Source organism: Lentinula edodes, assembly GCF_021015755.1.
Source record: "Lentinula edodes strain Le(Bin) 0899 ss11 chromosome Unknown C8R40scaffold_28, whole genome shotgun sequence".
Taxonomy (NCBI): domain Eukaryota; kingdom Fungi; phylum Basidiomycota; class Agaricomycetes; order Agaricales; family Omphalotaceae; genus Lentinula; species Lentinula edodes.
In genome coordinates this window covers 537,994-558,065 of record NW_025764334.1, presented here as the reverse complement: position 1 = coordinate 558,065, position 20,072 = coordinate 537,994, and the positions used below count along the sequence as shown (strand labels likewise).

The window sequence follows — 20,072 nt, the reverse complement described above, 5'->3', positions numbered from 1 at the left end:
ACACGGAGCAGTACACAGCACAAGGAGCGGCACACAGCACACGGAGCAGCACACAGCACAAGGAGCAACACACAGCACACGGAGCAACACACAGCACAAGGGATGTTTAAACACTATATACATACATATTCCTTTGCATACCATGTATGTAGTAATTAATATACATACTTTTTTGGAAATCTCAATATGATTGTGTATGTGTTTTGTAAGGAGTGTGTATGTATCTTGTAAGGAGTGTATGTAGTCCATGACAAGCTCAGGGTGAAGCACCCTTCTCATTCTACACACCTGCTCAAGCACCCTCCTTCGAGTGTTGTGCTCTCCTACTCCTTCTGCTCAACCCCCACACTGCCCGCAATCCTCCAAATCCTGCCTCCACTTGTCAAACTCGCTTTCCACAGCCTCACGCGTCCGTCTGAGCCAGAGGACGAGAGGATGGTCCTATATATATAGATAACCAATACACCGAATATCAGTAAACACATAAGCACATAAGCAGAAGATCAAAATAAACAGATGATCAGAAAACGTCGTAGTATGAGAGTTGGTCCACCCACCCAGTCACATTCCACTCCACCTTCCCCACCACACCCCCCTCCAACGCGCCAATCCGGGCGTGGTCGTCGAAATCGGCTACGAGCTGTCCAGACCACTTACCATTAGTGGCATCCCCCAAATCCCGGTCCTCTGCGTCATCCTCCTCGGAATCAACCATCGGGCCACTAACCTTCCAGATCCTCACATGGCCGTCTCTTCCACCTGTAGCGATCAAGTGATACGAACGACCGCACGACGGGGCCCACGCGACGGTGGTGATCACCGATGTCGTGGGGGTTGTGGTTGTGGTGGATGGAGGTGGGGGTTTTAGTTCGAGGATGGTTTGTGGGGAACGAGATGGTGAGAATTGTATAATCTAAAACAAAGTGAGAATTGAAGAGAGGAGAGAGAGGAGAAAGCACCTTTACAACATCACTCGCACCAGCAACAGCAGCCACGACCTGTCCCCAATACCTCTCCTTACACCACGACACCCCCCAGCCTCCTTCCACCTCTTTCCCCCCTGCCGCACCCTGCTGTTCCTCCCTCGCAACCTCCACAGCATCCGCCAACGCCCACACATCCAACTTTCCCAAATCCAAACACTCATACACCCTCACCCACCCATCCGCCGCCACCGTCGCCACCTTCAACCCAAACGCCTGCGGGGCAAACTCCACCTGCCTCACCCCCGCCCTCGCATCCAACAACACCGCCTTCTCCTCTCCCCTCTCCCAAATCCTCACAGTCCTATCCATCCCCGCACTCGCCAACACCTCTCCAAACTCCGGATGCGCCCAAGCGACACACGTAATCGGTGCACTATGCGCTCTCCATTCGTATTTCACCGTCGGCGACTGTGACTGCGACTGTTCAACGTTATTCACAGCAGTAACAACGATCTTCTGGTCCAACCCGCACGACGCGATGTTCGCGCCATAATAATCATAGGCGAGACAAGTAAGGAGGTCGCTGTGCGCGCTGGTGATCAACCCAGTTTGAATCATGGGGGGTCACAGGTGTGTCACATGTCACAAGATGCTTCGTCGATGGTTTATTCGATTTCCAGGTTTTGTTCGACGGTGAGTGACAACAACCAAAGTAGTAATTAAACTAATTGTTTTTTCTAGGTATTCAAATGAGGATATATTCGAGCCATATCAGGAATACACCTCTCCCCCTCCACCCCCTCCTCTCACCTCTCTCTCTACACTGCACAACCTGCTAAAAACACTCACCCCATCCACCTACCCCACCACGCGTACTCTCCTACTCGACCTTCTCTCGCCCTCAATCGCACTCCCCATCCCCCCATCCCCTCTCTTCCTCTCCGCCGCCCTCATGGCATTCCACCCCTCTCTCCCCCTCTCCACCCCCGCCCGAATCCACGATTTCACACTCTGGTTCACCTACTACCCCCCTCTCCACCCCGCTCCCCTCTCTCTCCTCCACACCCACCTCAAATCCAGGCCCCAAACCTCCCTCCCCTTCTACACCACCCTTTCCCTCCTCCTCGCTCGCAAAGGATACATCTCCTTCTCCAACACCCACCTCCTCCCTTCCATATCCAGATACTCCCCCTCCAATTTCCTAGAATTCTACCACACCTACGAATCATCCATCCACTCCTACTTCTCCACGCTCAAATCCCCCACCGGTCTCCGCAAAACCCTCTCCATCACACGCTCCATCGCTATCCGCTTCCTCGCCGAAGCCGGGCACCTCTCCGTCGCTGTTTCTCTGTTGTCTCCACAGTACGCCCTCCACCCCAAATCCCACTCCATCCTCCTCTCCCGTCTCCTCGCCGCCCCGCCATCCCCCACCCGGGATCTCCACATCGCCAAACTGCGGTCCCCAACGCGGGGAGTCCACACCAAGTGGAACTCACCCCGAAAGCAGAGCAATACCCCGAAAGAAACACTCACACTCCGCTACATCTCCCGCGCCCTTCTCTCGCCCGACCCGCGCAACTTTCCATCAACGAACGACCTGGTCTCCTTCTTCACTCTCTACATCTCTCTCCGTTCCCCACCCAGGTACCCTCTCCCCTTCTTTCCCCTTACTCCAATTAACTAACTCCCGCACAGCTCACGCAACGCAATAACGCTCCTCCACACACACACCCTCCGTCTCTCTCCCATCCCCCTCCGTGCAATCTCCCACCTCCTCTTCGCACACATGGTCCTCCTCTTCCGTCTCGGTACCCGCTCCCCCTCCCCAAGTATCCCCTCCCTCGGCCCAAGAGCGCTCCGTGCCCTCCTCGACCTCTTCCTCAAACACTTTCATATCCACGGAGTCTCTGTTCCTACTATGCTTCAATACACCAGCACCACCCCTACAGACGACTCTGACTCCTCCTCGTTCTACCTATCAACCCTCTCTTCCCTCCCCACACCCACCTCCCCATACCCCCTCCTCCCAAAACTCTTCCCCTCCCGGCTGCACATCTCTCTCATCTGGCAATCCCTCGCCCACCTCGCACCGTCCCACCACGCGCTCATCGAGCTCTACAACGAGCTCATCCACTACGCGAGTCCCCAACCCCAAGTCCATTCCCAAGTCCAGTCCCAACAAATCCCCTCCTCCAATCTCCAAACACCCAAATCATGGACCAGCCGCGGTCATCGTCTCCCCTCTACCCCTACCCCCTACCCACCTCTCCAATGGCATTCCCACGCTCACCCCTCACCCATAATCGCAGAATGTTTCACTCCGTTCATAATTAAACTTATGCACGCTTCGACTTATCCCACTTCCCCTTCCCTTTCCCCCTCTTCCCCTTCTCTCTCCACCCAGCACCCCAACACCCAGATCGGATCCCCAACCCCAACCCCACTCTCACTCTCAACCTCACTCCCATCCCCAACCTCGATCCTCCGCACGCTCCTCTCCCTCTCCCTCTCCCCCACCATCTACCACTACACCGAGATGGCCCGGTGGTGGGCCTGGCAGGGCCACGAGTCAAAGGTCTGGATCGTTCTTGATCGGTTGGAGAGTGAGGGTGGAGGCGTGGCCTTGGAACGTGGAGCTGGAGGTCAAGGTGGAGGTAATGGTGGAGGAGGAGGTGAGAGTAAAGGTGGAGGTAAAGGTGGAAGTGTAGAAGGTGGAGGTGGAGAAGGTCAAGGTAGGAGTGAGGGTACAATACACAAAGATCACCAAGTCCTCCAAGCTATAACATCCGAGGACAGCCAAAATCACCAAAACCATCAAAACCATGAAAACCGTGAGTCGTCGCCCTCTCCTCCCTCTCTCCCTATAAAAGAACTAACGTCTCGTATCTGCAGCTCCTCCTCCTCCTCCTCTCCCCCTTTCCCCAGCCCCGTCCCCATCCCTGTCCCCGTCCTCGAACCCAAACCCAAACCACACCCCCCTCCCACCACCCGACCTCCCATTCTACATCGCCCTCATGCGTGCATTCCTCTCTTCTCCGAACTACTCCTCCGCTTCCCCTCCTTCCTCTTCTCCCACCCCATCTCCTTCTTTCCCTTCTTCCCTTTCCCCTCTCTCCCCTCCGTCCCCTACCTCCTTATCCTCGTCTTCCCCTTTGTCTTCGTCTCTCCCCTCCCCCATCCCAACCCCCTCCCCCTCTCCAAACCTCCCACCCTACCCCCCCACCTCCCCCTACCCCGGCACCCTCCGCCGCCTCTCCGCCCTCTCCCGCCTCTGGACACACATGGAGCTGCGTTTCGGGCGCGCGTATCTCTTGGAGCAGCTCGGTATCAGTACTGGGAGTGGGGGTGGGAGTGGGATCGGGAGTGGGGGTGGAATCGGGGGTACTCGGGGTGCTCGGGGTGTTGGGGTTAGTCGTGTTAGTCGTGTGGTGGATGACGATGCTGTAGACGATACTGTAGACGACGACGACGATCATGGTGACGGCGACAGCAGCACCGACGCTCCCACTTCCACCCACACCCCCCACACCCCCAACCCCTACCTCTCAAAAGCCGTCTCAAACTGGCGCGCATTAGCCGGCGTACCCTCTCCCAGCATATCTCTCCACACATCTCCCAGCATATCTCCACGAGAACCCATACATAAAGCTTAAGGTTAAAAATTAGACTATATGAATCATAATCAATCCACTCGGATAAATCATTGTTCGTATGATAGATATCGAATTTCACTACATATTCCTTTATCTACATCCAGCCCATATAGGTAGATGAGAGTAGATGAGAGTAGATGCATACCAAACTCCTACGCCTACTAACCTAGATCCTTCCCTTCTCACAACATGCCAACACTTCTTTATGATACAAAGAATACCCCAACAAATATTCCGATATGGTGTAGTGGCTAACATTATCGCCTCTCATGCAAGGTCGGTATAGTTATGAGGCGCGATAGCCCGGGGTTCGATTCCCCGTGTCGGAAATGCTATTGTATGAATCAATGCGCTTTTTTTTGTGTGTTTTTTTTTTGGGTTCTCTCGCGCTACGTACCCTATGCTATATACTTTGCCATGCTATATACACATATATACACAGGATAACATCCTCCCACTCACCCCTATCTGCAAAACCTGTATTTTCAGCTAAGGGTCCAAAAGCAATTTTGAGCCATATTTCCCTCTCAACATTCAACCCTTAGCCAAATATCCATATTTTGCAGATGCTCCTGCCAGTGTCCTTATATTCTGTTTTGAGTATTGATCTTTTGTGATAGCCTGGGGTTGGATTGATTCCCTGGGGTTGGGTCGGAATATAATACATTTGGCTGGGGCTTGGCCCCGCGCTCCCACCTGTAGATGGAGAGGCCTGTACATCCCAGACAAAGCCATAGCTCCTTCTCAGGTCTCAACATTTATGGACAGGAGCTGGATCACCCAAATAGAGCAGAGGCTCGCAATGTATCCAAATTCTATTTCTATGTCATTACCAGTTACACATGCTTCAATGAATTTATTTGTTTTGCGGAATGAGTCAACTTTATCATGAAGGGTATTCCATTGCAATTTTTCATAGGCTTTCATTATGTGCTGTGGGATTATGCTTTCTAGTCTTCTCCAGTATAGTGTCAAGTCCATGCCACGGGCCTCCATTCCGCCGCTCGGTACTCCGAAGATCCACTCTTATTGTAATCTTACTCTTATTGTTCTTTCTCGCTACACATACCCTTTCGTTCTAGTCCTTCCTTATTGTCTTTTACTTTACCCTGCAGGTACTACTCGTATAGCTCCTAGTAGTTAGTCTGGCGCTCCGCACTGATGCGCCGATCCGTAGATATAAATACTGCCTGTACGCTACTGTAGTTCCTCAGTTTAATTATCAACTTAGATTTCCCTTCCCAACTTAACTCTTCTCTAAGTCTTCAGGCTCAACGCCTTGGAGTACTCTCTACTATAACCTTAGGACTTAGACGTTCTCTGGTTCGCTCCTCGTCACCGGCGATACCGCCGCTCCGACCTGGCTGCTTCTCAGTTCCTCTCTTCTCTACTCTCGATCTCCGGGGACTAACGGCGTAACGGCGGTGTTGTTAATAACTTCACTACTGTCCCACTTGTCTTCCGCACTTAGACACCTTGTAGCCTTGGCACGGTTACACGGTGTACATGATCTTAACATATAGTAGGAATGCCAGTGAGGTCCATCCCCCAGTGGCTGCTACAATTTCTGGGGGAACTCCTGCTAGAAGTAGCCAGACAGTGCCTCCGATTCTGAAACTGTGGCCAAAAACAATTTGGAGCGCAGCACAATTCCATATGTTGAAGCAAAATTCAAGAAATACTTTCTTCACCCTTTGCTGTGGTTTTCCGTTCTCATCGATGTAGCCAAATAGCGAGGAATCTTCTGGTATGTCTGCATTCTTTGCTAAGTGTCTTTGGAGGGCTTTCGATGGGCACATGAAATCCATGTTGTCACCCAGGGGGCTGGTGGCAACCACAGAGGCACCTTCTTCTTTTGTAGTCTTTGTCCATGGGATGTGGAAGTGGATTCAAGTGGGTTTGGAATTGAAAGTGATATTATTGGCATTTCAGGTGACATAGAATTTTGGATTGAAAGCATTTTGCAATGGGATGGTTAGTTCCCCCAATCGTTGGCATGCAAGGAATGCAGTGAAGGCAAGAGCCCAGACAGCGCAGTGGAAGTGGGTGGAGAAATTGAGTGCTTTGTACAAGGCTTTCATATGTTCAATGGTGATGGGGTGTCGTGGAGGTCGTTTGTGGAGTGATCCTTTGATGTTTGCTCCCTGTCGAGCTTGTTGAATTCTGCATGAGTCTACTGGCCAAGGAGCTCCCATCATCTCATGCCAAAGTCTGAGGCCGGATAACCAATTTGAGATAGATTTTCCCAATACTTTCTGTCATGCCCTGACCAGCCTACCCTACCCCTACCCGACCTTAAAGAACCCCCCTCATTGTTCTAGCTCCTCATGGGACTGCCTCATTCACCGCGGGACCTCCCGGGTACCTCCCCCATAAGCATCCCCGCCTCAACCCAGTCTCGACAATGCACCCCAGATTCCCATGATACAATTATACTCATACTTAAACTCCTTCCATAGAACCCATCCGCCGCAACAACCCCCATTAGTCCCTGATCTCGATCATTTACCTCACACATACTAGATTCCCCAATGCTCCCTTGTTAATTTCTCCGTACCTATTTAAACAGTCCCCCGTATAGTCCGAGAGCCCAGCTTGGTATATTTTGAACACACACCCTTTTGCATAGGTCCAGTCCCTGTCCCTTTGTACCTGCTAACTACACGGATTTCTCTTACTCTCAGTTTCTCTATCTCTGTCTCTCTTCTCTTGTCTTTGTCTCTACAATTGTCTATACAATCCAATATATGCTTTTACTTCACGTCTAAGCAATCCGAGTGAGTTCCCGAGCTGTAAGACCTGGGTCAGAATAGGTCTTAGGGTAGATTTTGGTATATGGAGTTTATGTTGTAGCATGCTAGGAGCAGGCTGGAGCTCAAAGGGAGCTACGGGAACTGTGACCAAGGACAGGAATGATCTAGTAGTGGATGGGATAGAGAGATGTGACCCTTGAGGAGGTTTCTATAAGGTCCAGAGAGGTCCCTAAAGCATAGGTAGGGGAGGTAGAAGTACGGAACCTAGTAGTGTTGCATAGTAGGAGTTGTACTCGCTAAAATGTCAATGTAGGATTGAATAGGTCGTAGTGGAAGTGGGTCTTGAGTGTATAAGCTCCTGAGAAGATATACGCCCAGGAGGGGAGGTCCCGGAAACTGGGGCTTGGAGGTGGATGTCCTCGAGTGTTGGAGGCTGTTGTCATAAAGTACGCAGCCCCTATCATTTTCCTTTTCTCACCGTCTCGACGCCTTTACTTGTATGATACATCATCCCATCACTGTCAAACCCCCATCGATTACTGATCCACCTGACCCATCTTCTCCTTCTACTGGCTTCCGCCACCTTCCTTGTTCCTAAACTGTACAGTATTACATCGTTGTTTCTCGCAGACCGGATTATGTATATATAGCCAACCCTCCACAGCCTGGTCCCTTATCTTGACCTCTCTGTCATTATCTGGGACCAGGTATGTGCTTACTTATTATTACCTATGACTACGATACTCAATATATCTCTGTCATTATCTGGGACCAGCCTGCCGCCGTTCTGCTTAGTCGCTCCGCCTTGTTGCCTTGTCCAGTTGCTCCGCCTCACCGTTCTGCTTAGTCGCTCCGCTTTCCCGCTCCGTTAGTCACTCCGCCTCTGCCGCTTCGTGACAGCTGTAACGGAGAAGCGGCACGTAGTTCGACGTAGGGGGTAGCTTCAACGTTACCTAGATCGAGGTCCCAGAGCTTGTGAAGCAATTGGGGAGGTTAGCTCACCATGGCATTAGGCATTGGGGAGCTTTAGTATTGTTCGAGGGAGCTCAGAGACTCACTCGGATTGCTTAGACATGAAGTAAAAGCGTATATTGGATCATATAGATGATCGTGGAGACAAGAGACAAGAGTAGAGAGAAACTGATATAGAGAAACAGAGAGTAAAGAGAAATCTGTATGGTTAGCAGGTACAAAGGGACAGGGACTGGACCTATGCAAAAGGGTGTGTGTTCAAAATATACCAAGCTGGGGCTTGGGGATGTTGCGGAACTACTTAAATAGGTATGGGAAGTGAGCAAGGGAACATCAGGGAGTCTAGGGGACATGAGGCAGATAATCAAGAGAGGCAGGTGATCAAGATTAGTACTTAATGGGGCTGGTGGTAGGAGGGTTCCATACGCGTGTCGGGATGGTTGTCAGGATGTTTGGGTCACATCAGGGAAGTGGTGGTACTGTCTTGGGGAGGTGCGTACTGCCTCGGGGATGTCTTGGGGAGGTGCAAAGATAGGTCGGGAATGTGAAAACGTGTGGCTGGTGCTGGGGCTGGTCTGGTTGCGGTCAGGATATGACACAAGCTCCCTTGAACAATACTAAAGCTCCCCAATGCCTACCGCCTTGGTGAGCCAACCTTCCCAAAACCTCCTTGAGCTCCCCAACTGCTCCACAAGCTCTGGGACCTCGATCTAGGTAATGTCAAAGCTACCCCTTACATCGAACTACATATCGCTTCTCTGTTACTACCTCCATCACTCGAGGACGTCTGCCACTAACCCCCACTTCCCGGGACCTCCTTCCCGGGCTCACACCTTATCGGGAGCTCACATATCTGAGACCTCCATCAACTTTCATGAATGGATTCGACTCTAACCAGAGGTGCTTTGTGTCCTTGGAATTCATCGCAGAATTGGCAGACACAGTTCAGGTATTTGAGTCGTTTCTCATTTTGTAGGCTGACTTGTTTCAGAGGTAGGTTCCAGTGAAAGCCTGTGTACGTGGTTTTGAAAGTGAATTCCACATCTCCTTTGATGTTGGCTGGTTGGAAAGGGACGTTGAGTGGAGCGATGGATTCTAGCATGCTGGCACAGTCATAATCGTAATAGCCAGTGCCGTTGGGTAAGCAGATAGCAAGGAAATCATCTTCGTATTTCAAAATGGGTCCAATTCCCTTTTCCCACCATATGTCAATGACTGCCCCTGATACCATTCCTGCACTACTGCTTGCTGATGCTGCACTGAAGCAGTAGCAGTGGTCTGCCCAGAAACCGCCATCGGGGTCTTGTGCTACCAGGAACGGTTTGTGGTGCGGGATGAGTGGTATCGTTCTATGGAATTTTGCAATGTCTATTGTGCATGCCTGTGTGCCTGGTGGTGCTAGTGAAATCTGTAATATATAATTCTTGGAATCACAATTACATTTTGTAAGGAATAAGTGTTGCAAAGACATGGAATATATGGAATGTATAGAGTGGATTTTTTAATGTGATATTAGAATGCATATTGGAATTAGGTAGGGAAATGTTGGGCAAAGGATGGAGGGGAGAGTTGGACTTACCAGTTCTGCAACTTTAGATGCCGTGTCGAACGATGTCGGGAATAACTCTTTGGCAATAAAGGAATTGACCAATAGGAATCAGTTGCCTTCTGTGTCTTTGCCTTCTTTAGATAGGTGTTGGCATACTCGGAATTTGGTTGGTATACCTGGGGCCTGTACCTGTTTGGCGACGATTAAAGGAGATGACACGATAGGGCCATGCATAATAGATTTGATTTCCTTTTGCAAGAAAGGACCTGACATTTGGCCTTTGAGCTTCTCATCTGCGAGGTAGTCTTTGACTACCTGAGGGAATTTGGCAACTGATGCGTTGACACGCCTAAATTTTGGCTAGACGTCTATGCTGTGAATTGGGACATTTTCACATATAGATTTGTATCAAGAGGACTGTAATTGAGACCCAGATTGACAGTCAAAGTCAATACTGAATCAGTCTAATAAGTTGAAGGGACCATATACCCATACTACCACAAGTTGGTCAGTTTACCCATCCCCGATACTACCTACGGATAGCAGTCTACCTGTTCGTCAAGCAGGATTATACCAGACTCGGACTACATCCGAAGGATGACCATTCACGTATGACATACCAAGGGTATTCTTATTGGACCTTACACTGGCAAAAGTTTGGAAGAACTTACTCAAGTGACCATGAACTGAGGATTGACTCGAAATGACTTTCTAGAACTCAGGAATTATCAAATACTCCTTCTAGAACGAGATCATGCATTAATCTAAAAGACTGCGGTTTAGTCTAATAGACCAATCGAGTTGCATGGTTGAGGAAAATGACTAGAAGAACGATCGAAGTACTGCGAGGCTCCGAAGGCATATCAAATGAATGTCAAAGAGTCCTGACGTAGAAAATATTGAAGAATGCAATTAAATGAATACTATGCGTAACTCCCTTGATTGAGTGTAGGCACAATGGGTGTCTATGGAAAGAGAGAAGCAATTAGTTTAATCCAAATGAATCAGATTGATAGGATTAGAATCGAGGAGAGCTGATTTGCCTCCGGACAAGGTGACAAATGATCAAAGTAAGTGTTGAACAGCAATGACAGTTGAACACCATTCGAGTCATCCTCCAAAAACAATTAAATTAAATGAATATTGAAGTACCTACCTATGTTTGGAGGTATACTAGAATCTTGGAACCAATATGGACCAAATAAGGACATGTAGATTCAAATTAAATGGTATCTGACTGAGTGTAGAAGTTTCCTTGCGGTTCCGAACGTTTATTGTATTAAATTAATTGTACTATGCGACTCTATATTCTGTATGTATAAATAGCAATCCGATGTATCTGGAATACAAGTGATTTTGGGACGACGTTGCAGTGCTAATCCGTAAAAAGGAAAGACACACTCCCGCCAGACTGAAACCTCTTCGCTAGCAGCCATTTGGGCCCGGCACTTGTGAGTATAGGAACGTCGTGTTCTGCTCCTTGTGACTGCGAGAAGTCTATCCAGTTGTTGGGTATTCTTCGAACTTAGGATCAGTCGTTGGTCTTAAGGGCAAATCACGCTGTGTGGTTGTGCCAGCACATAGTTCTAGCCCTCCGTAGGGGTCTGTGTGTTTCGGTTTTAATTTACTTTGATTCAAACCCCCAATTCTTGATATACCCAAATCAATACAAACCACAGCACAAATCGTGCTAAATCTACCTTGATCAAAGGAATATATCGAATCCTTAGAACGATTCAAATTGATTGATCAAAGCTTCTTACTTAGCTCTCAAAGCTTTGCGGAACCTTTGCCAACGCTACCCCTTGCTATTAAATAAATTTGATAGCAGTGAACTCGCATATTGTGTATTAGATTGGTTGGTTGGAGTGCCCATTAGATTCCTTCCTTTCTCTTTCACACAAAAACGAGGCAAGCTCGTTAGCGTGATTTGGGATGATGATTGATTTTGTGAGCTGGGGCATTTCTCCCAGTGGAGCGCTGTTTCGGAGGATATTTACAAGGAGTGGGTGTTGATCAAGGAGATTGTATGTTTTGAGTTCATGTTCAAAGGTGTTAGCATTGTATGGGGTGATAATTTGTTTGTATAGTCCGACGTGTTCTGCTGAGGTGTCCGGTGGTGCTTGGCGTGTGATGATTGAGTCTGCGAAGTCGTGGAATATGAGAGGGGGTGAGGTGAGGGATTCCCTGAGGTTTTCTTTAGGCAATGGGAGGTTGGGCAGTGAATTCCCATTTGAATGCATAGTGTGAAGTGCAGCAGTGCTCCTTGTCGCAGCCTCTGCATTGCCCTTGAAGGTTCTAGTACCAGCAGATAGTCTTACCTCCAGGCATGCTAATGAGGCCTTTGACGTTTCAAGCCTAGCAGAAAGGTCTGTTTTTTGTATCATCCTGTCCATCAAGCTTGTGACCACAGGCGGCGCATCTGAGGCAACAAGGTGCTGCAGTTCTCTCCTTGTTGCCTGTTGGAAAGGGCTTTTGGCTTGTTGAGGATGAGGTTGTTTTGGAAGATGGAGTCTGGATTGGAGGAGGGGCAGAGGAGGTCACTGTGTACTTGGCATCTGAAATGTATTCAGCACGGACAAGTGTCCATTCATGTTCATACATGTTGCTGTCGAAGGCATAGAGTTTTGACTGATGTTCTTTTCGGAGTTTGATTTCCACCTTGAGCCAGTAGGCAAAAAAATCCTCTGAGTCTTGTTGGTTTAGGAAAAATGTGAAGTGTTCGATGTAGAACAGGGCTCAGGGAGCCTCCTTTCCCAGCTCTTTGTCTCTCAAACATTTGAACTGATAGAAATTCTTCACTGCCTGACTCCACTGGATGAAGTCAAGGTCCACGTTGTGGAATATACCACCTGCCTCTTTGACCCACTTGGCCATTTCCTTGAGGTTGAGAACGTGCGGTTTACCCTCAAGGTGAGAGATTTTGGCTCGTTTTAGCTTGGGCATGTGCGTGGTGATCAGGTCAAGATTTTTGTTTGTGAAGAGGAAGAGGGGGAATGTAGGGAACATGTCAATTGTGTTGAAAAGGAGAGTGTCGAAGGTTGTCATACATGGACCAGCAGTTTGTGGTACTAAAATGACCTTTCCTAACTTTTGTTTCTTTCTTGCTCCTTCTTCTGTCTCTTCTTCTCTGTCTCTCATTCTATCTCCTTCTTCCTCTTCATTCCTTTGTCTGAAGAAGTCTAGTGTTTCCATGGTGAGGAATTCTTTCAGTCTCTCGAAGATTGTCTGGTCCTTTCTGATATTCTCAAGAGATATTGGGTCAATGGTTACAAAGGAGGCTATGTCCGAGGTGTCGTCCGTGCAGTTCCCTAGCTGAAATTTGAGACTCTTTTCCCGCCGCTTGCGGTTTTCTTTGTCGATCTTAAAGTTCAGTTTTAATTTTAAACCAATGTCCATTTTTTTGAATAGGGCTGAGATTTCGTCGGTTCTATGCATCTTGTGCGCTCTGTTTTCACAAGATAAAGACGGGTAGGTTTGGAATCCTTTCATTGTGTTGAATTTACGAAGATGTAGCTTGATATGCGCGAGGCGATGAGAGACGGAAATAGAAAATGTTGAGCGCTTAATGCGCGCTAAGCGTCTCTCATTCGCCGGCCTTATCTTATCCTAAGATGAGCGCCTTCGTATGCTCATCGCGGACCTTTCCCTCCGACACAATAACAGGTGCACTCGAACACATTGAAAAAACATTGAAAACATTCAATATCATATTGTCTAGTCATCAGACTGCGACCTCCGGATTTTATGTTTCCACCATCCATGCTGCTTCCAAAGCTTCTTTAATACATAAAAATACTCTCATGACCCTACATAGAACATACTTTCGAAGCCAGCCAAGCAATGCTAACACCACCCCTTCGCAACACAATCACCTTCTTCCCTTCCCTTCCCTTCCCTTCCCCAAATTCCAATGTTCTCTCCCTTCCTCGTATACCTCACTTTCCTCACTCTACAAGCTCAATGTACCCAAGGCTCAATTCTACAATCCCAAGCAGACCTAAAGAGCTACTATGACTTCATCATCGTCGGAGGTAAGAAAAGAACGAAAGCGCTTTCATTTATTTCCTCCAGTTTCACCCCATGCCTCGTCTTACTTACACCCCCTCTGCTCAGCCGGTCCAGGAGGAAGTGCAGTATCAAATAGACTCACAGAGGACCCCAATGTATCTGTTCTCATACTCGAAGCAGGTGGAGCGTAAGCCCATTCCCATTCCCAACATCCACCATTTATCCCCCTCTATACCATCTCAAATGTTCCTACTACTAACACCTGCCCATCTCCAGCAACAACGACAGCCTAACCATCGACGTCCCTCTCCTCTGCACCAAACTAACCCCAAACACCCAATGGGACTGGAACTACACCACAACGCCCCAACCCAACTTGAATAATCGCGTCTTGCCTTTTCCGAGAGGTATAGGTTTGGGTGGGACGAGCGCAGTTAGTAAGTATGTTGTCGTAGTAAAAAAATCGTGTTCTCTTTCCCTCCCACCTCATTCCCGGTTCCCGTTTCCCGTTTCCCTATGTTATCAATATCCTTATAACCCCGCCCCGACGACGATTTCCCGATATTCCCTAGTATCCCCGATTTTTTACCTTCCCTGACGCTATTTCCTTCTCCGAGTCTTCTTCACTCACAATAATATCATCTATACAAGACTGCCTCGTCTACACCCGAGGATCAAAACAAAACATCGACAAATGGGCTTCACTCACGAACGATTCAAGCTGGGGATGGGATCGGATGTTTCCGTATTTCAAAAAAGTTTGTTCTTCTGATTTTTGCAACTTTCTATCCTTCCTCAAACTAAACCCCCCTCTCTTCTGCCTCTACATACTCCAGAGTGAAAAATTCAACCTCCCCGTCGACGGACATAACATCACCAACCAATTCGACCCTTCATTCCACGGTTTCGATGGGTACATTGGCGTCAGCGTTCCAGGAGCTGGACGTGCCATCGATAGTAGAGTCATCCAGACTACCCAAGAGCTTCCGGATGAATTCCCGTTCACCACCGATGTGAATACTGGTGATCAGTTGGGTGTGGGTATGTAATAACTTGAACTCGAAACAAATTGCGAACTCGCACTCACTTTCTCACCTTACCGGGTCCCCCTCCTATCACATCAAAAAAACTTGAAGGCTGGGTCCAAGCCCTTATAGACCGAGGTGTCCGTTCAAGCTCTGCGTCCTACTTTACACCCCAGGTGCTAGCTCGAGGGAACCTTGATATCTTACTCAATACCAGGGTATCGAGAATCCTACCATCGTCAAACAACTCCTTCAACGTGATAGAATATCTCGACTCTGTCTCCGGTGCGGTGTTTTGAGCTCATATCATATCTAGATGCAATTGAAATTCTTTTTCTTTCATTATCTATATGTAGGCACCCTCAAAAACCTCACCGCATCCAAAGAAGTCATCCTCTCCGCCGGCACAATCGGCACCCCCAGCATCCTCCTCCATTCCGGAATCGGCAACGCCACAACCCTCACCTCCCTAGGAATCACCCCCCTCATCAACCTCCCCTCCGTCGGTCAAAACCTCACAGACCACATCGGTGTCTCCTCCACATGGCTCGTCAACTCCACCCTCACATACGACACCGTCCTGCGCAACGCGACTCTAGGCGAAACCCTCCTGCGACAATGGGAGGACTCAAAAACCGGGATCAACGTCGATACGTCCGAAAACCATCTAGCGTTTCTTCGACTTCCGGAGAACTCGAGTGTGCTGCGAACATTTGGAGATCCGGCAGCGGGGAATGAGACGGCGCATTTTGAGTTTTTGTTCCAAGTAGGCGTTTGTGTCCCTTTATACATACCACTTTCTAGGTTTCTCACTAGATCGCAAACCTTCCTCTTCATAGAACGGTCTGAGTCAAATAACAGCTTCCGGGAATTACCTGAACATCCCATCAGGGAACGTATCCCCAAGATCATGTCAGTCCAAGAGTTCAAAATCCACACCCTCCAACCCATACTCATATAACTCCATAGCCGGCTCCGTGACCATAAACTCCACCAACCCCTTCGACGCACCTCTCATCGATCCCGGCCTTCTCTCAGCCGAAGTCGACATCCACATCCTGCGCGAAGCCATACGCACTGCCCACAAATTCGTCGAAGCCGCCGCATGGTCCGACTACATCCTCCAAGACCTCACAAACGCGACCACAGACGCCGAGATCGACGAATTCATCCGCAACAACGCAGTCAGCTTCTTCCATCCAGTATCCACATCCGCCATGTCCCCTTTCGGCACCACAGATTGGGGTGTGGTGGATCCTGATTTGAGAGTGAAGGGCGTAAACGGGCTGAGAATCGTTGATGCTAGTGTTGCGGTGTGTGGTCAATGTTATCCGGATATTTTTGACTGCTCATGCAATTTATATTCCAACAGCCCAGTTTGCCTGCAGCACATACTTCGGCGGCTGTCTACGCTATTGCAGAACATGCTGCCGATATTATCAAGTCTGCGTATGGGTTTTTGTGAGAGACTCAGGAGTTGGACTGAAGAATAAATAGTTCTATGCAGTACCAATTGCTAGAACTTTATAAATGGTTTACCTGCTATTACTCGTCCAGCGATACGAGGGCTTTAAATGTAGAGCCCGAACATAGATCGCGCCTGTTTAAGATAAGTGTAACAATACTGTACAGTCGTGAAGGAGGGTCCAAAGTTTATACAAAATACGGCATATTCTATATGCAAAAAACAGGTGTCGGTCAATGGAATATCATATCATATCTTTCATATTGACTCACCATTCTCCTCGTCTGCATGCCTTTATCCCTCGCATTCTCTTCCGCAGGGCCATAAACCTCAAATGTCCTCTCGCCAGACTCATGCACCGTCATAATTGACGCCAGATTTCCGCACCGATAACAGTAATTTGGCGCGCTCCATACAGTTACTAACTGTTCGTCAAACATATACTTGAACCCCTCCTGGACGAGCTGATGCGCCCGAGCGATAAGCGAAAGTCCATTGACGTGGTTGAACTAGATAGAAGGAAAACAAGTCAGCCCAGGCCATGCTCAAACAACCCCGGGCTACCACACCTCTCTAGTCACCCCTCCACCGAACAACCAACCCGCACCTCTAGGACTAACCGCCCAATTCTCCATCAACTCTTCCGGATCGCTCCACATCAAATCGCAAAACGGTCCTTCATGAGGAATCTCCTGCGCCCGACTCAACACTCTAATTTGATCTAGGGTTCTAATATCCGGGCTGAGTCCTCCATGCACGCAAAGCGTTGTCCCATCAATAATGGCAGCCAGGTTCAGGTAGTCGAAAACACTACAACATGCTTTCCAGACCGTCGCTGAACCGTATTTCTGTTGACACTCGTCGTAAAATCCGTACACCTGCGTTATCTGCCGCGATTCGTGGTTTCCTCTAAGTAGAGTCACCTTATCCGGCCAATTGGCCTTGAGAACGAGGAGCATCGAGACGGTTTCCAACGAATAATGTCCTCTATCCACGAAATCACCCTGTACAGAGACAGATAATTCGCAATTGTAGCCTTGTCATTCCATTTAAGAGTAGGATACCTACTTGCCATGAAAATATAACTTGTCTCCGGAACGTCTCCTCCTTTTCTAAGCAACTCCAACAAATCCCAAAATTGACCATGGATATCCCCACAGATCGTGACCGGACTGCATACTGGTCGGATTGTCGATTCTTCCATCAGCAGGCTCCGGACTCTATCGCACAGCGTTTTCATTGATTCCTCCGGCAAGTGCTGGCATTGTCGTAGTTGTTCTATCCATTTCTCGGGGTTGAATGGGGCCATTAGGCGGAGGGAGGAGTAAAGAAAGATATACTTAGGCGCCCAAGGTTGTTTGGCGTTGACGAGAAAAACAAACAACGCACTTTCCGAAATTTCTGACACTGTAACAGTGACTACATTAAGAGGGTACTTTCTTCACCCTTTCCTCCATGCCTCTCGCCCGGCCTACGCGCTTCGGTAAACCGCCCCCAATCCGTAAACGTCTCCCAGCAGACACACGTCGGAAACTTCCTCGACCTCCAGTAAACCTCCGTGTGCGCGAATATGCACCATGTCGACTATCCGACCACTACCATACCACCCTCTCCGATAACCTCATGTACATGAACTACTCCCACACCCTCCAATCCGACCTTCCACCAAAACCACCACGTGAAATACGTCTCCGGTGGGACCCATCCAATCCTTACGCCAAATACCGCAAAAACGACCCAGTCGGTGGAACTCAGTGGTCCAAAATCCCTCCAGAACCAAGCACACCAGCGAACATCACCCGTCTTGAGGCTGTTCAAATCCACATCATGTCCAAAGATGCTCTGACATCCCGGTCCAACCTCCTTGGTGTCATCGCAGCCCTCCGCGCCCTCAGCGGTGAAACCGAAGCCGGAGGCGGGGCCTTAGCCAAAGGCGTGAAAGGTGTCGAAATTGTCCTCGGTAAAAAGCAAGTTGGTGGGTGGATCCGCGCGGGTATGCCTGCTGGTGCCAAAGTCACTCTCAAAGGCTCCGCTATGTACGACCTCATCGCGACTCTCACCGAATTCGTTTTACCGCGTTTGCGTGAATTCCACGGTATCCCGATGCCTGCTGCAGTGAGCAGCCACACGTCATATCTTCCTGCGTCGAGTAACGCTGTCAAGGCAAGCGATGTTGCGGGTGTTGTGAGCTTCGGGTTACCAGCACCTGCGATGGGTTTCTGGCCCCAGATCGAGGTGAACCAAGACGCGTATCCGAAAATGTATGGTATGCATATTCACTTCATCACTAATGCTGTTGGAGTGGGTGCACAGGAGAGGGCAAGGGCTTTAGTTAGTGGGTTTCAAATTCCATTTGTGAGGAAGAGTTCATAGGAGCTATACCGACATATCACATATGAATATATTTCACTGAGCTGCATTGATGTTGGATATGCATTTATTATAAATGTGACAGTATATATCACCTTGCTTGCAAGGTCTATTGCACTCCGGAATTTAGATTATTTTGTGCAGGCACATGTTGGTCATGTTTAGGTCTGTTTATTTTGGTTCAAAATTGCCAAACACCACTAATCTCTCTCTCATTATTTATTTCCAGTCTTATACAACTTTATAGCTTCTACTTCACCCCTGGCCACATTATTTTTCCTCTTCTATGTATCATATCTATTGCTCGAATGTATTTTCTCATGTGTTCCTCCTACCAGTCCTCCCAAAATGATTATGTCCATTTCCACTCTCACTTGCATTAGCCACATGGGATTGCAGGCCACTGCACTGTGTGCATGGCATAAACTCAGCTGGTTTTCTAAAATAACATTACATATTGAATGTATTACATTTGGGCACCCTTTGGGTGCCAACTACTAACATGACAACAAAGATGCACAATTGCATCAAAGGGTATTGCAGCTACCTCTGAGATAATTTTGCTACACCAGCAATTATGAGGCTGGAGTTCACGGAAGTGACTTCCCATAAGGATTATTGGACAGTAATTATTTCTAATTATTTCTAATGTCCTAAGCAAACTAGTCCGATCAACAGATTTTGAGCAGAACTCAAGCAGAACCATCTACAGAAGGGTCCGGACCCCTCCCTAGAGGGTTTTGCACTTGCTTACTGGGATAAGTGAACAGCGCATCAACTGTCTGTCTGTTGCATCAGACCAGTTCAAAAATTATTTACTCAGATTATTGGGCAAAGGTTGACAGGAATCCATCCAGTATCATCCTTATTGTTAGAATAAATTAAACTCAGTTGTTACTGTAGCAACTGAGGTGAGTTGGTGCCACCGACTGTGTGATCTATCTAAACTGTATAGTATCAGGTAATAGCGCCGTCTCATGGTTATATGGTCCCTGAGAGGCTGTCAGTATGTACAGAGTACTTTCCCAACACTTATATATGGCACTCCATGCAAAACCAATTTCCTTTTATGGTGGGAATTTCTCCTTATTTGAACAAAAGTAACACTGAGTTGAATTGTATTATTTCTTGTGACTGGCATGGGATATCATGGAACTGTGACTCTGTCACACTTATTTTCTCACTCAGTTACTCCCTGTTACTCCATCGAATAGTTTATGTAGATTTGCTTTTATTTTGCCTTTCTCAAAAGAATTCACTATCAGCACCTGGAAGGCACCAAGAAAGGAGCCAGGTTTTTGCCACGCACAGTGGTGCAGTGTCCTTGTCAAGACCATGCCTCAGC

At 48.4% G+C, this 20,072-nt stretch overlaps 6 protein-coding genes and 1 non-coding gene across 7 annotated transcripts; 4 read left to right on the top strand and 3 right to left on the bottom strand.

Moving 5' to 3' along the window:
- Nucleotides 1–89: 89 nt before the first annotated feature.
- C8R40DRAFT_1115357 (WD40-repeat-containing domain protein) lies at nucleotides 90–1,559 on the bottom strand. Its single transcript, XM_046228560.1, has 3 exons — nucleotides 960–1,559; nucleotides 558–913; nucleotides 90–441 (listed from the first exon to the last, which is right to left on the bottom strand). The coding sequence occupies exons 1-3, from the start codon at nucleotides 1,542–1,544 to the stop codon at nucleotides 324–326; spliced, it is 1,059 nt and encodes a 352-aa protein (XP_046084149.1). The 5' UTR covers nucleotides 1,545–1,559; the 3' UTR covers nucleotides 90–323.
- Nucleotides 1,346–4,582, top strand: C8R40DRAFT_1199619 (uncharacterized protein; the record flags this gene model as incomplete). The annotated part of the gene is made up of 4 exons (XM_046233111.1): nucleotides 1,346–1,619; nucleotides 1,668–2,573; nucleotides 2,625–3,760; nucleotides 3,822–4,582. Exons 1-4 carry the CDS (start codon nucleotides 1,543–1,545, stop codon nucleotides 4,580–4,582), a joined length of 2,880 nt encoding a protein of 959 aa, XP_046084148.1. The 5' UTR covers nucleotides 1,346–1,542.
- A 233-nt stretch (nucleotides 4,583–4,815) lies between these two features.
- Nucleotides 4,816–4,911, top strand: C8R40DRAFT_t175. The gene has a single exon. It is a non-coding gene; the product is annotated as a tRNA-Glu (tRNA).
- Nucleotides 4,912–12,595: 7,684 nt separating this feature from the next.
- Nucleotides 12,596–13,255, bottom strand: C8R40DRAFT_1173117 (uncharacterized protein; the record flags this gene model as incomplete). Its single annotated transcript, XM_046231964.1, has 1 exon — nucleotides 12,596–13,255. The coding sequence occupies one exon, from the start codon at nucleotides 13,253–13,255 to the stop codon at nucleotides 12,596–12,598; it is 660 nt and encodes a 219-aa protein (XP_046084147.1).
- Nucleotides 13,256–13,769: 514 nt separating this feature from the next.
- On the top strand, nucleotides 13,770–16,357 carry C8R40DRAFT_1051157 (uncharacterized protein; the record flags this gene model as incomplete). The annotated part of the gene is made up of 10 exons (XM_046224688.1): nucleotides 13,770–13,890; nucleotides 13,973–14,054; nucleotides 14,144–14,304; nucleotides 14,519–14,625; nucleotides 14,704–14,908; nucleotides 15,004–15,177; nucleotides 15,249–15,658; nucleotides 15,732–15,804; nucleotides 15,862–16,205; nucleotides 16,265–16,357. The coding sequence occupies 10 exons, from the start codon at nucleotides 13,770–13,772 to the stop codon at nucleotides 16,355–16,357; spliced, it is 1,770 nt and encodes a 589-aa protein (XP_046084146.1).
- A 188-nt stretch (nucleotides 16,358–16,545) lies between these two features.
- Nucleotides 16,546–17,666, bottom strand: C8R40DRAFT_1161970 (serine threonine specific protein phosphatase; the record flags this gene model as incomplete). The annotated part of the gene is made up of 4 exons (XM_046230194.1): nucleotides 16,546–16,566; nucleotides 16,630–16,866; nucleotides 16,927–17,361; nucleotides 17,430–17,666. The coding sequence occupies 4 exons, from the start codon at nucleotides 17,664–17,666 to the stop codon at nucleotides 16,546–16,548; spliced, it is 930 nt and encodes a 309-aa protein (XP_046084145.1).
- A 32-nt stretch (nucleotides 17,667–17,698) lies between these two features.
- On the top strand, nucleotides 17,699–18,892 carry C8R40DRAFT_1115337 (60s ribosomal protein l7). Its single transcript, XM_046228559.1, has one exon. It carries the CDS (start codon nucleotides 17,813–17,815, stop codon nucleotides 18,728–18,730), a length of 918 nt encoding a protein of 305 aa, XP_046084144.1. The 5' UTR covers nucleotides 17,699–17,812; the 3' UTR covers nucleotides 18,731–18,892.
- The last annotated feature ends 1,180 nt before the right edge of the window (nucleotides 18,893–20,072 follow it).